The 12,366-nt window shown below is 41.3% G+C and overlaps 1 protein-coding gene across 1 annotated transcript in view; it reads left to right on the top strand.

Annotated features, from left to right (window-relative positions):
* The window catches only part of LOC119745375 (activating signal cointegrator 1 complex subunit 3-like), a 38,938-nt gene that overhangs the window by 7,354 nt on the left and 19,218 nt on the right, over positions 1-12,366 (top strand). The window contains exons 14-15 of the mRNA XM_038221687.1: positions 232-480; positions 11,694-11,828. Of these exons, the coding sequence (XP_038077615.1) occupies positions 232-480; positions 11,694-11,828 (384 nt within the window). The remainder of the gene's footprint in view (positions 1-231; positions 481-11,693; positions 11,829-12,366) is intronic.

Raw genomic sequence — 12,366 nt, 5'->3', positions numbered from 1 at the left:
TGGTGATCATAAGTGCAGATTTCTGTAGTTAAAAGAGCCACGAATTTGAGCCCTGGTGAGCATGTTCAATTTTTCCAGTTTCTTTGTGGCACTGAAAGAGTTTTCCCCAAAATTTGAAGGTTGTGTTTAATTTCCGACCAGTTATGCAATCAAAATGGGTGAATTTCGATTATTGGCACTCAAATTGGATATTTCATCAAATCTTTTTTCTTTGAATTTTCTTTTTCTTAGGTGGAATCTTCTCAAAGCATGATCCGTATCGTAGGCCTCTCAGCCACGCTCCCAAACTACATCGACGTGTCGCGGTTCCTGAACGTCAATCCTTACATGGGCTTGTTCTTCTTTGACGGCCGGTTTCGGCCGGTACCCTTGGGCCAGACATACATCGGCATCAAGACCAACAACGTCTTTCAGCAACGGCAGGACATGGACTACGTCTGCTACGAGAAAGCCCGAGAAATGGTGAACAAGGGACATCAGGTTAGTCACATGTCAATCACATGTTAATCACATGACAATCACATGACAATCACATGTCCACCACATGTTAATCACAAGTCAGTCACATGTCAATTGCATGTTAGTCACATGTATGTCAGTTACATGTTAATCACAAGTCAGTCACATGTCAGTCACAAGTCAATTACAAGTCAATCACAAGTCAGTCACAAATCAATCACAAGTCAATCACAAATCAATCACAAGTCAATCACAAATCAATCACATCTCAATCACAAGATAATCACAAGTCAATCACAAATAAATCAAAAGACTATCACAAGTCAATCACAAGCCAATCACAAGTCAATCACAAGTCAATCACAAGTCAATCACAAATCAATCACAAGTCAATCACAAACCAATCACAAATCAATCACAAGACAATCACAAGACAATCACAAGTCAATCATAAGTCACTCACAAGTCAATCACAAGTCAATCACAAGTCAATCACAAGTCAATCACAAATCAATCACAAGTCAATCACAAGACAATCACAAGTCAATCATAAGTCACTCACAAGTCAATCACAAGTCAATCACAAGTCAATCACAAGTCAATCACAAATCAATCACAAGTCAATCACAAATCAATCACAAGTCAATCACAAGACAATCACAAGACTGGTCACAAATCACAGAGGATGAACAATGACAGACAACTGCCATTGTCACAATCCATTTGAATAACTTGTCGCAGCTATGTCATAGTATTTGCGACAATTCAACAAGGATCTGTCCTAAACATGTTTCAGGTTGTCCTTAAGTTGCATGTTAATCACAAGTCAGTCACATGTCAATTGCATGTTAATCACATGTATGTCAATTACATGTTAATCACAAGTCAGTCACATGTCAGTCACAAGTCAATTACAAGTCAATCACAAGTCAATCACAAGTCAATCACAAATCAATCACAAGTCAATCACAAGTCAATCACATCTCAATCACAAGACAATCACAAGTCAATCACAAGTCAATCACAAATAAATCAAAAGACTATCACAAGTCAATCACAAGCCAATCACGAGTCAATCACAAGTCAACCACAAATCAATCACAAGTCAACCACAATTCAATCACAAGTCACTCACAAGTCAATCACTAGTCACTCACAAGTCAATCACAAGTCAATCACAAGTCAATCACAAGTCACTCACAAGTCAATCACAAGTCAATCACAAGTCAATCACAAGTCAATCACAAGTCACCCACAAGTCAATCACAAGTCAATCACAAGTCACTCACAAGTCAATCACAAGACTGGTCACAAGTCACAGAGGATGAACAATGACAGACAACTGCAATTGTCACAATCCATTTGAATAACTTGTCGCAGCTATGTCATAGTATTTGCGACAATTCAACAAGGATCTGTCCTAAACATGTTTCAGTTTGTCCTTAAGTTGCATGGGGATTTTGTTATTACCAAATGCCAACAGACCAGGAGGGGCAATGGCATATCCAAGACCTTTGTTTTCATGGCCCTTGACAAAAACACTTTTTTTTTTTACATTGGCTTATCTAGCTCCCAGACCTATGTTCTTGAAACTCAATAGTTCTCGAGTCTGGAGTGCTGAATGGTAACAAATAACATCCGATGAAAACTGACAATACTCCGCCCCGATCTATTACAATACCAACACAAAACAAACAACTCTATCAAGTGAATCGCGCTGCCCAGGCATCCCACGTCACATTTAATCAAAAGCTATTCCATAGCAACTGTTAATAAATGATGTTCTTTGCTGTTAGATTCCGTTATTAAATGGGTCAATTTCAAATTCCTAGTTTAGTGAAGACAGATTAACCAAACAAAGTTGTTCTTTAACAATTCAAAACCACCCTACCTATTTCTCTCTGTACTGCCCTGAACTGTCTATTACGATGTAATACAATGTAACACAATGTAATACAATGTAGTACAGATGCTAATCTAATTATTACTTTTCTAATTTATTGTTCTTTTCCTAAGCACGAACAATCCATGCCACTGAAAATATGTTATTTTCTTGACTGGTTTATATTTAACAGGCTTGTACTGTGATGTTGTTTGGGCGAATATTTTTTGCCCGGCAACCCTATGGAAATTGACCCACAACATGGAGAGACACGTTTAATAAGATTGTTAAGAAATCAATTGCTAGGCATCACCCAATTGTTAATAAATTTCCCCTCCACAGTTTGAAAGTACTTCAGTGTGTAATATCCAAAACGAACGCAGCCTTAAATATGTCACCTCAAAAAGTGCAGTTGATACCTTTCTCGCACTTCCTTGATATTTGTGTGCCCATAAAAAGTACTAGAGATATGACAAGAATTCTACTGACATGTAGCTTAAGAAAAGTCATTGATAAATTTAAATTTGGTAATTTATTTTACACATTTTTGTTAGTAAACTAACTAAATAAGTATCATAGAGCTCAAAACAAAATTAATTTAAAGCTGCATTCTGCAAACCTCTTAAAAAGAAATCTATTTTTCGGGATGAATCTCAACAGTAGTGCGGGCAATGCATCTTTTGAACTACTAACTTTGTCCTACAAAACACTTTTATAAATATTTTATAGACTTTGAACGACAAGTACATTAACAAGTTTACAATTTGCTCTTGGTTTCGATTTGTATAATTCACATAACTAATTTTGTTTTCCATTGCTCTTTGACACAATAGCCATTGTACTTTTAAAGAAAGCAATCCGTATCTTGAAAAACCTTTAAACTTTAATTTTGAAAGCGAGAAATGGTTAAAAAAGAAATCAGTTCTACATTTTTGCAGACATTACGGTCACTTCTATTTTTCTGCTTTCAAGAGTTTGACCTTATTTTGCATTCATTTTCTAAATTAAGTGTAAGAGCACATGATGAGTACGTTGATCAACAAATAATACACATAGTCCATCAGTTCCTAAACCGAGAATCTCTGCCAAAAAAAAGAGAGTGTATCAGTGAGACCGAGAAGGCAGCATGCTCTTGAACGTTTGCCGTAGCTCCCTGTTTCTCCCGTAATAGATGACCACGTTCAGCCAGCTGTTACTCAGGAACAAGGCATACGAAAATACCTCCCCTTTGGGTATAGTCCCCTGTGAGTTGGACTCCACAAGGAGAAAAATGATCGTTGGAAACCAGCAGAGGAAAACAGTGGCCGTTATAATAAAGACCGTGGTCATAGACTTTGTGCTCGCCCTCTGTGGAGCGTTTTGCTCCCCGTTGAATCCGCCGACGGGATTCCCGGCAGCAATTCGTCGAGCGTGTTGCCTAGCAACTCTCAGGATGTAAACGTAGGCTGTCCAGATGAATATGAGAGTTGCCGCAAGTATGAAGAAGAACACGAGTCTGCAAGTTTCGCACGAGGTGTCCATACACCCACTCTCTGTGGAGTATTTTCCGAACAAGACACAGTAGACCGCTATAGTCAGGATCCAAACGAGGGCAATGCTTACCTCTGCCTTTATTCTGGTCACCAGACTCGGGTAGCGCAGCGGGCGAACCACGGCAACGAAGCGATCCATCGTCAGAAGCAGCAACGAGAGCGCTGAGATGGTTGCGAAAGTCGGATGGGTGTAGTCCCGAAGGAAACACCAGACTTCGCTCGAATCGCTGTTGCTGGCCAGGATGTAAATCAACCTTGGGGTTGCTGAGAAGATTCCAATGCAGAGATCTGAAGAAGTCAGCGAAGCCATAAACAGCCGGGTCGTATCCTGGATGCCGGTTGCGCGACGGAGGACAAATAGGCTCGCAAAATTCAGAACGAGGATCAGCAGAATAGTCAGCGCTAAAAGAATTGTTGTAAAGATGATAAAAGGGTCCTGATGATTCACCCCGTCAAGCTCAGTGGTGTTGTCACTCCTTGCATGCATTTTTTCACAGTCTGCCTCGTTGTTTGGAAAATCAGATCGTGGTAACCGATGATCCTATCTGTGTACTTCTGTCACTGCGACTTGCCTTTTGCCAAATTGTAATACTTGTCTTTGAATTCCATCCTCTCTACACTGCCTGTGGTGCCGTTAACTTAATCAAATTGCCACATCACTCACACAAAAATTTTAATAAAATTCATACTCGGTTGATCTACAAGAACACATTGCCATGACAGCTGCCGAAAGTATCTGATAGTTTCCCCTCCGGTAGAGTTTAGCGTGTGACATTTCTTTTAAGTAATCGATGATCGCTCAATGTTTGGACAATAATTAAATGGTCAACCTGAACGGCATAATTGATGTACATGTTGTTTGCTGAACTCTATTAACAGATTGGGTGACATTGCACGCAATGCGGCAGATGCTATAGGCATGGGCGTTGCGAGGGGGGGGGGGGGCAAGGGGGGGCACTTGCCCCCCCCCCCCGGAAAAGCAATTTTTTTTTTTGTCCCCCTCTAGAAAAAATCCTGGCGACGCCCATGGCTAATTTCTGAATACTTGAAACCGCATTTGATTGAATATTCGGATGTTCAAAACTGCCACCACAACTGTATGCTGTGCTGGTCAATAGTCGCAAGCGGAGCACGACCTGTTAAAATTGATCGATATGGGCTGCTAGATTGTTTTGCAGTAGGCCTAAGTATTTTATCAAGGGCTTTAATCTGCTAAATTAATAGCAAATATGAACTGCTTCCACAAATACAGTGGAACCTGACAATAAAGACCTAACTTTACAATAAAATAATGTCACAGTCATTTGAGAACATGCATATGTTGTTTTTGGTTTTCGAATATTCCAACCGGCAACAAGCTATTTGAATATTCGGTTATTGATCGATTATTAGGATATTCGGTATATTTAGGACATACCTAAGGCCAAAAAAAAAAGTCTCCGGTTTCTGGTATGGGGCTTGCCCAAAAAGTGGTGCGGCGACGCGGCTTTTCTTTTTTACCTGATTTTTTTGCTTCAAATGTCGGCTGATGACTGCAAATGGTGCCCGACTAAACTTAGTGCAAATATGTGGGAGTCCAGAGAGGCCACATAAAGCTTATTCTCGACCATAACCCAATCTAAAAACACGTTAAAATTGTGCAGCAGCAGGATTCCAGTCAAACCAGTGAGTTTGGCGGTTTTGAGACATCATCTTTCATTGAAAAAAAAACTTTTTCATTTTGCCGACGCGCATGGCTACGGCAACGCGCGCGCATACCAGAAACCGGAGACTTTTTTTTTTGGCCTAATGAACTGTTTTTAGTCGTAAATTACAATCAAATATCAAACAAGAGAAGAGTTTGGACTAAAATATAACAACATCTAACTTTATACATTTCTAAGAGAGATATAGACTGACAATCATCAGAGACAATAAGGTTGAACTCGCATTCAAGCAAAATAAAATTATAAAAATACCACAGAATTAAAATTTCTGAAAACAAATTGTTGTCTAAGCTGACAATTCTGGAATGAACTACAAGTGTTGCTGCCTTATATCTGAAGTTATTTCCTCTCATACAAATATGCCTGTTTGTGCGTGTAAACACCTTTAATTGTTGATCTTCTATTGTCTTCTTACTGTTAATATTTAAATTTTGCTGAAAAACCCCCACTGGTCTTTGTACAGGATTTGTAACTGAGGTCCTTGACCCAATTGTGGACCCTAATGTCCTCTATTGAATGTGTATACGTACTCACACGTACGCTCAACGGACTTTCATTAACAAAGTGCCTACATGTATTTGTGTGCATGAAAAGTCGACCTCGTGTCAAAGGTCATAAGGTCAATGATGCACTGACTCTTCTCTGACTCTATATCGGAGAGATCGAGGCAGTGTGCTGACCACGTCGGCAACAGGAGGACGTCACGTCTTTCAGCGTTTGGCGAAGCTCCCTGTTTCTCCAGTAGTAGATGACCACGTTCAGCCAACTGTTAGTCAGGAAAGGAATTGTGAATAGGATCTCCGTTTGACGAGAGCTGGATTGCCAACCCGCCTGCTGAGCCCACAAGTTGTAGATGAGGGAAGGCGCCCAGCAGAGAAAGACGACTCCTGTTATGATGAGAACAGTGTTTGCCGACTTGGTCTTGACCGCCTGCAAAACCACCTGGCCCTCACGGACATTTCCGATGTGATTGTGAGCGGCAATGCGCCGCGCTTGACGCTGTGCGATTCGGAGAATATATGTGTAAAGCATGAGGATGATCAACAGCGTAGCGAGAAGTTCACACAAGAGAAGTGTCTTGCATGGTTGGCACCAGGAATACTCGCAAACAAAATGAACTATTTCTTCTTTTTCACCAATTATAGATACAGCATAAACAGCACTGTATGTCATTATAGTTGACACCCACAAGAGAATGATAATGACCTTTGACCTCATTGAGGTCAGGAGACTGGGGTAGCGCAGCGGGTAGACGATAGCGATGAAACGGTCCACGGTTAGCAGCAGGAGAGACATGGCACTCACAGCCGAGAACGTCGGGAAGGCAAAATCCCGCGCCCGGCACAGAACTGTCTTCACCCGCATTGCTTGGGTCATCGTGGAAACCAGCTGCGGCACTGCCCAAAGTACCCCGATACAGAGGTCACAGACAGTGAGCGAAGCCATGAACATCTTGGTCACTGCGGGGATACCGTTGGTGCGACGGAGAACAACGAGGCACAAAGGGTTCAGGATTAGAATAGGGACGACGGTTAGAGCTGAGAGAACCAGGCCGACTATGGTCAATGGTTCCATGATTGTCTGCTGAGAATCATCTGAGGCCATATCGGAATAAAGATCGCCTAAAAATGAAGATCGTCTGAAGTCAAGATGAAGATCTCCTCCAGCCATGTTGAAAAACTGCAGTCAGGAAAAGAAGTTTTCCTTTCAAGGGTTGATAGTCTTGACGATGATCTCAGATCCTGTGATCACAATCAGAGAAAATACAGTCAGTCCGGTAGTGTAATTTGTCATACTACGCAATAACAAGGCCTACTACGCCGCAGCTTCAGTGGCACTGTGTTGAAATTAGTCCGTTGCTAAAAGGTCTGCTCAGTGGATGATCCGCCCTTCCCAATGAAGCGTAATCAAGAAGTCATTAAGCAGTTTCAGTTGACAAAGCCAGACAGGGCTAATTTGCAAATTAAAACAAATGGCCATTTTAATGAAAATTCTGGCATCGGATGTCTTGTATCAATCACTTGGGCTAATAAATGTTGACTTTGCAAATTGTACCTCCTTTCTATAATGGATGAGCCCGCTTTGATGATGCTTTAGTAGTTTAAACAAGCAGACTTTGACTGACCACGAGAAAGTGCATCTTTGTTCTTTCTGCGCTGTTGCAGTTTTTTCCTTTCCTCTGTGTTTTTTTGGCGTGTCTGTTAGTCAGACTGATTGATGACAATACTGTCAATAAATCAATATCTTGACCGAATTGACAATTAGTAAATTGCTGCTATTACATCCGCTGTAGTATTTGACTCGCCGTAAGTGAAGATTTGAGACTTTCCCGAAGAAATCATTGGCACAAACTGTGTCTTTCACCAGCATGCAATTGTCCTTAAGTACAACACGCAAAGTTCTTGTTGAGAGTTTGTTAAACACATCACAGGCTTGCTCCAGCTGGACTCGAACCCACGACCTCCTACTTACAAGTGCAGATGTCTGAACCACTCTGATCACTCTTGGCAGGGTTTTAGGCCGATTGAAGTTGGTCCTTATACGTTTGAGATCTACGTGATGTGGCATAAATCTGGCAGTGCTGTGCCAAGTTGTTTGCACTCACACAAAGTAATAATGAAGTAGTTATTTAATGACCTGGTTTGTTAATGTATTATCAAGCGATGGGTGTGTTTTGTAAATATGTTTAGTTTTGGCTGGTACTGATATATTCGGCAAAGAAACAAAAATCGTCACTCCCACAGCATTTTTATCATTGCAATGAAAAGAGTTAAAATCTAGGCTGAATTAAAATATAACAAAATCTAACTTTATACATTTCTAAGGGAGAATTATTGATAGAAAACCTCATTGCCATTGTTGAGGTGGACAGTTACAGAAAAAAATTGCTAAATATGAGAGGGATGAGGTCGAATCCTCTCAAAAATTTCGCTTTTCTCAGAACAGTTTTGAATTTTCTCAGTACAGTACACATCCACAAACATGTGTAAAATCCTGCTTTTTGGGGACTTGTTATTACACTTCTATTGTTTATACCGAAAAGTTCATTTGGAGAACCCCCATAAAAGTCCCGTTCAAACTTTGCGTAAAAGGGAAAGCAAACACAAATTTGTGATGTCACAGCAAGTTTTCAAGCTGAGAATTCGCAAAAGTTGAACACATTTTTAATCCGGCAAATTTCGCAGCGAATTTTTCACGTGATGTCGAATTTGCTTTGCATTTTCGTAAGCTTTTTAAAACTGAGGACCTTGACTCAATTGTGGACCCTAATGTCCTCTATTGTATTAGGTCCACTATTGAATGTGTATCGCACTCACACTCAACACACTTTCATAAACGAAGTGCCTACATGTATTTGTGTGCATGTAAACTTGACCCCGTGTCAAAGGTCATAAGGACCATGATGCACTGAACGTGTATTTGTGTGCATGTAAATTTGACCCCATGTCAAAGGTCATAAGGACCATGATGCATGGCCCTTTCTCTGACTCTATATCGGAGAGATGGAGGCAGTGTGCTGTCCACGTCGGCAAAAGGAGGATGTCACGTCTTTCAGTGCTTGGCGAAGCTCCCTGTTTCTCCAGTAGTAGATGACCACGTTCAGCCAACTGTTGGTCAGGAAAGGAATTGTGAATAGGATCTCCGTTTGACGATAGCTGGATTGCCAACCCGCCTGCTGAGCCCACAAGTTGTAGATGAGGGAAGGTGCCCAGCAGAGAAAGACGACTCCTGTTATGATGAGAACAGTGGTTGCCGACTTGGTCTTGACCGCCTGCAAAACCACCTGGCCCTCGTGGACATTTCCGATGTGATTGTGAGCGGCAATGCGCCGCGCTTGACGCTGTGCGATTCGGAGAATGTATGTGTAAAGCATGAGGATGATCAACAGCGTAACGAGAAGTTCACACAAGAGAACTGTCTTGCAAGGTTGACACCAGGTAAACTGGCAAATAAATTTGTGTATTTCATTTTTTTCAGCATTTATAGATACAGCATAAATAACACTGTATGTCATTATGGTTGACACCCACAAGAGAATGATGATGACCTTTGACCTCTTTGAGGTCAAGAGACTGGGGTAGCGCAGCGGGTAGACGATAGCGATGAAACGGTCCACGGTTAGCAGCAGGAGAGACATGGCACTCACAGCCGAGAACGTCGGGAAGGTGAAATCCCGCACCCGGCACAGAGCATTCTCCAGCCGAATGTCTTGGGCCATCGTGGAAACCAGTTGCGGCACTGCCCATAGTATCCCGATACAGAGGTCGCAGACAGTGAGCGAAGCCATGAACATCTTGGTCACTGCGGGGATACCGTTGGTGCGACGGAGAACAACGAGGCACAAAGGGTTCAGGATTAGAATAGGGACGACGGTTAGAGCTGAGAGAACTAGGCCGATTATGGTCAGTGGATGCATGATTGTCTGGTGAAGATCGTCTGAAGCTGTGTCAAGATAATGATCGTCTGAAGATGAATAAGTATTCGTTTAAGGGTAGACAGTCTTGATGATGAACTCAGACCAAGCTGATGAACTCGATCACAAGCGAAGAAAATACAGTCAGTTGTTACAGGATGTATCCGCAAAAAGAAAGCCTACGTTGCGGCAGCTTCAATGGCACTGTGTTGAAATCAGTCTGTCTTTTATAGGAGTGCTCCATAGATGATCAGCCCTTCCCAAGTAAGTGTTATCAAGGAGTCACTCATCAGTTTCAGCTGACAAAGTGTAACACAACATAAAACAAATGGCCATTTTAATGAAAATTCTGGCATCGGATGTTTAGTATCAATCACTTGGGCTAATAAATGTCGGCTTTGCGAAACGAACATCCTTTCTATAAATGGATGAGCCTGTCGTAGTTTGTTGACTTATCAAATTTAGATGATGCTTCAGTAGTTTAAACAAGCCGACTTTGACTGACAACAAAAAAAGTGCTTCTTTGTTCTCTCTGTGCTGTTGCAAGTTTTTTTGTTCCTCTGTATTTTTTGACGTGTCAGTTGGTCGGGACCTCTGATGCATCTACAGTGGAGAAATGTATGTCACAGACTTGACAGAAGGGAATTATTGCTAATACATCCTCGGTAGTACTTGAGTTGAACACCAGAACAAGATAGCCAGTTGAAAACTTCCAGGAAGAAATTATTGGCAAATGCTGTCTTCCGCCAACATGCAATTGTCCTTGTAAACACTACATGCACAGTTCGTCTTGAGAGCTTGTTAAACACATCACAGACTTGCTTTAGCAGGATTCGAACCCAAGACCTGCTACTGTGTAGTGCAGATGTCTGAACCATTCTTGGCAGGATTTTAGGTCCTTATTCGTAGACACGCAGTCTGGGATAAAATCTTGTCGTGCTGTGCCAAGTTGTTTCCACTTATCACAATGAAGTCAATATTAATTTACTTGGGCTGTTAATATTTTAACAATTTATGGGTGATTTTCATAGCTTTGGAGTTTTTTTGCTGGTACCAATACATTTAGCAAAGGAGTGAAAATCATCACTCCCACAGAGTGTGTAATCGTCGCGAATAAAAGAATTTTAAAAATTGAGCAAACAAACTTGACAACTGAGGTTAAACTGACAAAGATAAACTTTGTTTTTTACCATTTATCGGGTAATGTAGATTTTAAAATCTGTCTACCAATATTTACAGCAGGGTGTTTCGGCACTGTAGCATGATAAGGATGATTTTGTCCGCCCGGTTCTTAGGTTGGTATTGACATGATGAAGAAAAGATCCTCCCACGTTAATTTTTTTTACAAGGGAAAAATGAGTCACTCTCTTTTACTTAATGGGCTTTTTGAGTCTCCAAAAGTAACAAAAGATGTTAGATATAATTGGATTTTTTTAAATGATGGGATTTTCTGTGCTATTTTGATACATAATTTTGCTTCTTTCACTCTAGTGTGTAACTTTGATACAGATTTTAATTCAAGTGAACATGCGACAAGAAATTCATTTTTGTTTTTGCAAAGTAGATCTTGAAAGTATGAAATTCTATGTTTGGTTATCATAATATATATGTGTGCAGCCCTCATCAAACTTCTTAATGTTTCATTTGCCGTCTTTACAAGGTATTCAACTTTAATTCCCTTTTTTTCTTCTTTATGTAAGGTTATGGTGTTTGTGCATGCACGCAATGCCACTGTCACTACGGCCCAGTCGCTCCGTGAGATTGCCAAGACGCAAGGAGACAGTTTGATGTTCCGGCCCGACCAGAACCCAGCCTTTGGAAATGCCGAAAAGCAGGTTGGTAGCCAGAGGTCCCCCCCCCCTCCATACACCCCACCCCACCCCACCCCACCTCCCACAGATCATGTGTCTAACAAGTTATGGACCCTTAAGTTCCTGTCCGTTAATCAAACAGTACGTACAGAGCAGGAGGTCGTGGGTTCGAGTCCCACCCGAGTGATTTCTTTTCTCCAACTTTCACTCGGGAGGTAACACACTGAGTATACAGTGTTTAAACGTCGGTGAAGGGCAAAACCTATAATTTGAGATCACGACTTTGCTTCAGCCGAAACTTCTGCTAAGCGTATTTTCTTGCTAAGCAAAAAGCGGTCGTGAACCAAGCACAAGCTGTAAACATCCCATGGCATTTTGGCTGGTAACCTAGTTTTGCTAAGCGAGTTTAACCTGAGCTTAGCCAAAAAATTTGCTTAGCAGCTACATAAAATGAGCCTTAGTTCTCCAAATTTGCATGTTTTCCCATTGTATATTTCTGGAAAATTCCCTTTTTGCCTGTTGATCCTTAACTTCCAGGCATCCAAGTCCCGGAACAAGCAAC

Source organism: Patiria miniata, unplaced genomic scaffold (genome assembly GCF_015706575.1).
Source record: "Patiria miniata isolate m_02_andy unplaced genomic scaffold, ASM1570657v1 HiC_scaffold_7, whole genome shotgun sequence".
In the NCBI taxonomy this organism is placed as follows: domain Eukaryota; kingdom Metazoa; phylum Echinodermata; class Asteroidea; order Valvatida; family Asterinidae; genus Patiria; species Patiria miniata.
Note: the sequence above shows the minus strand (reverse complement) of the source record. Positions and strands in the feature narration are given on the sequence as shown.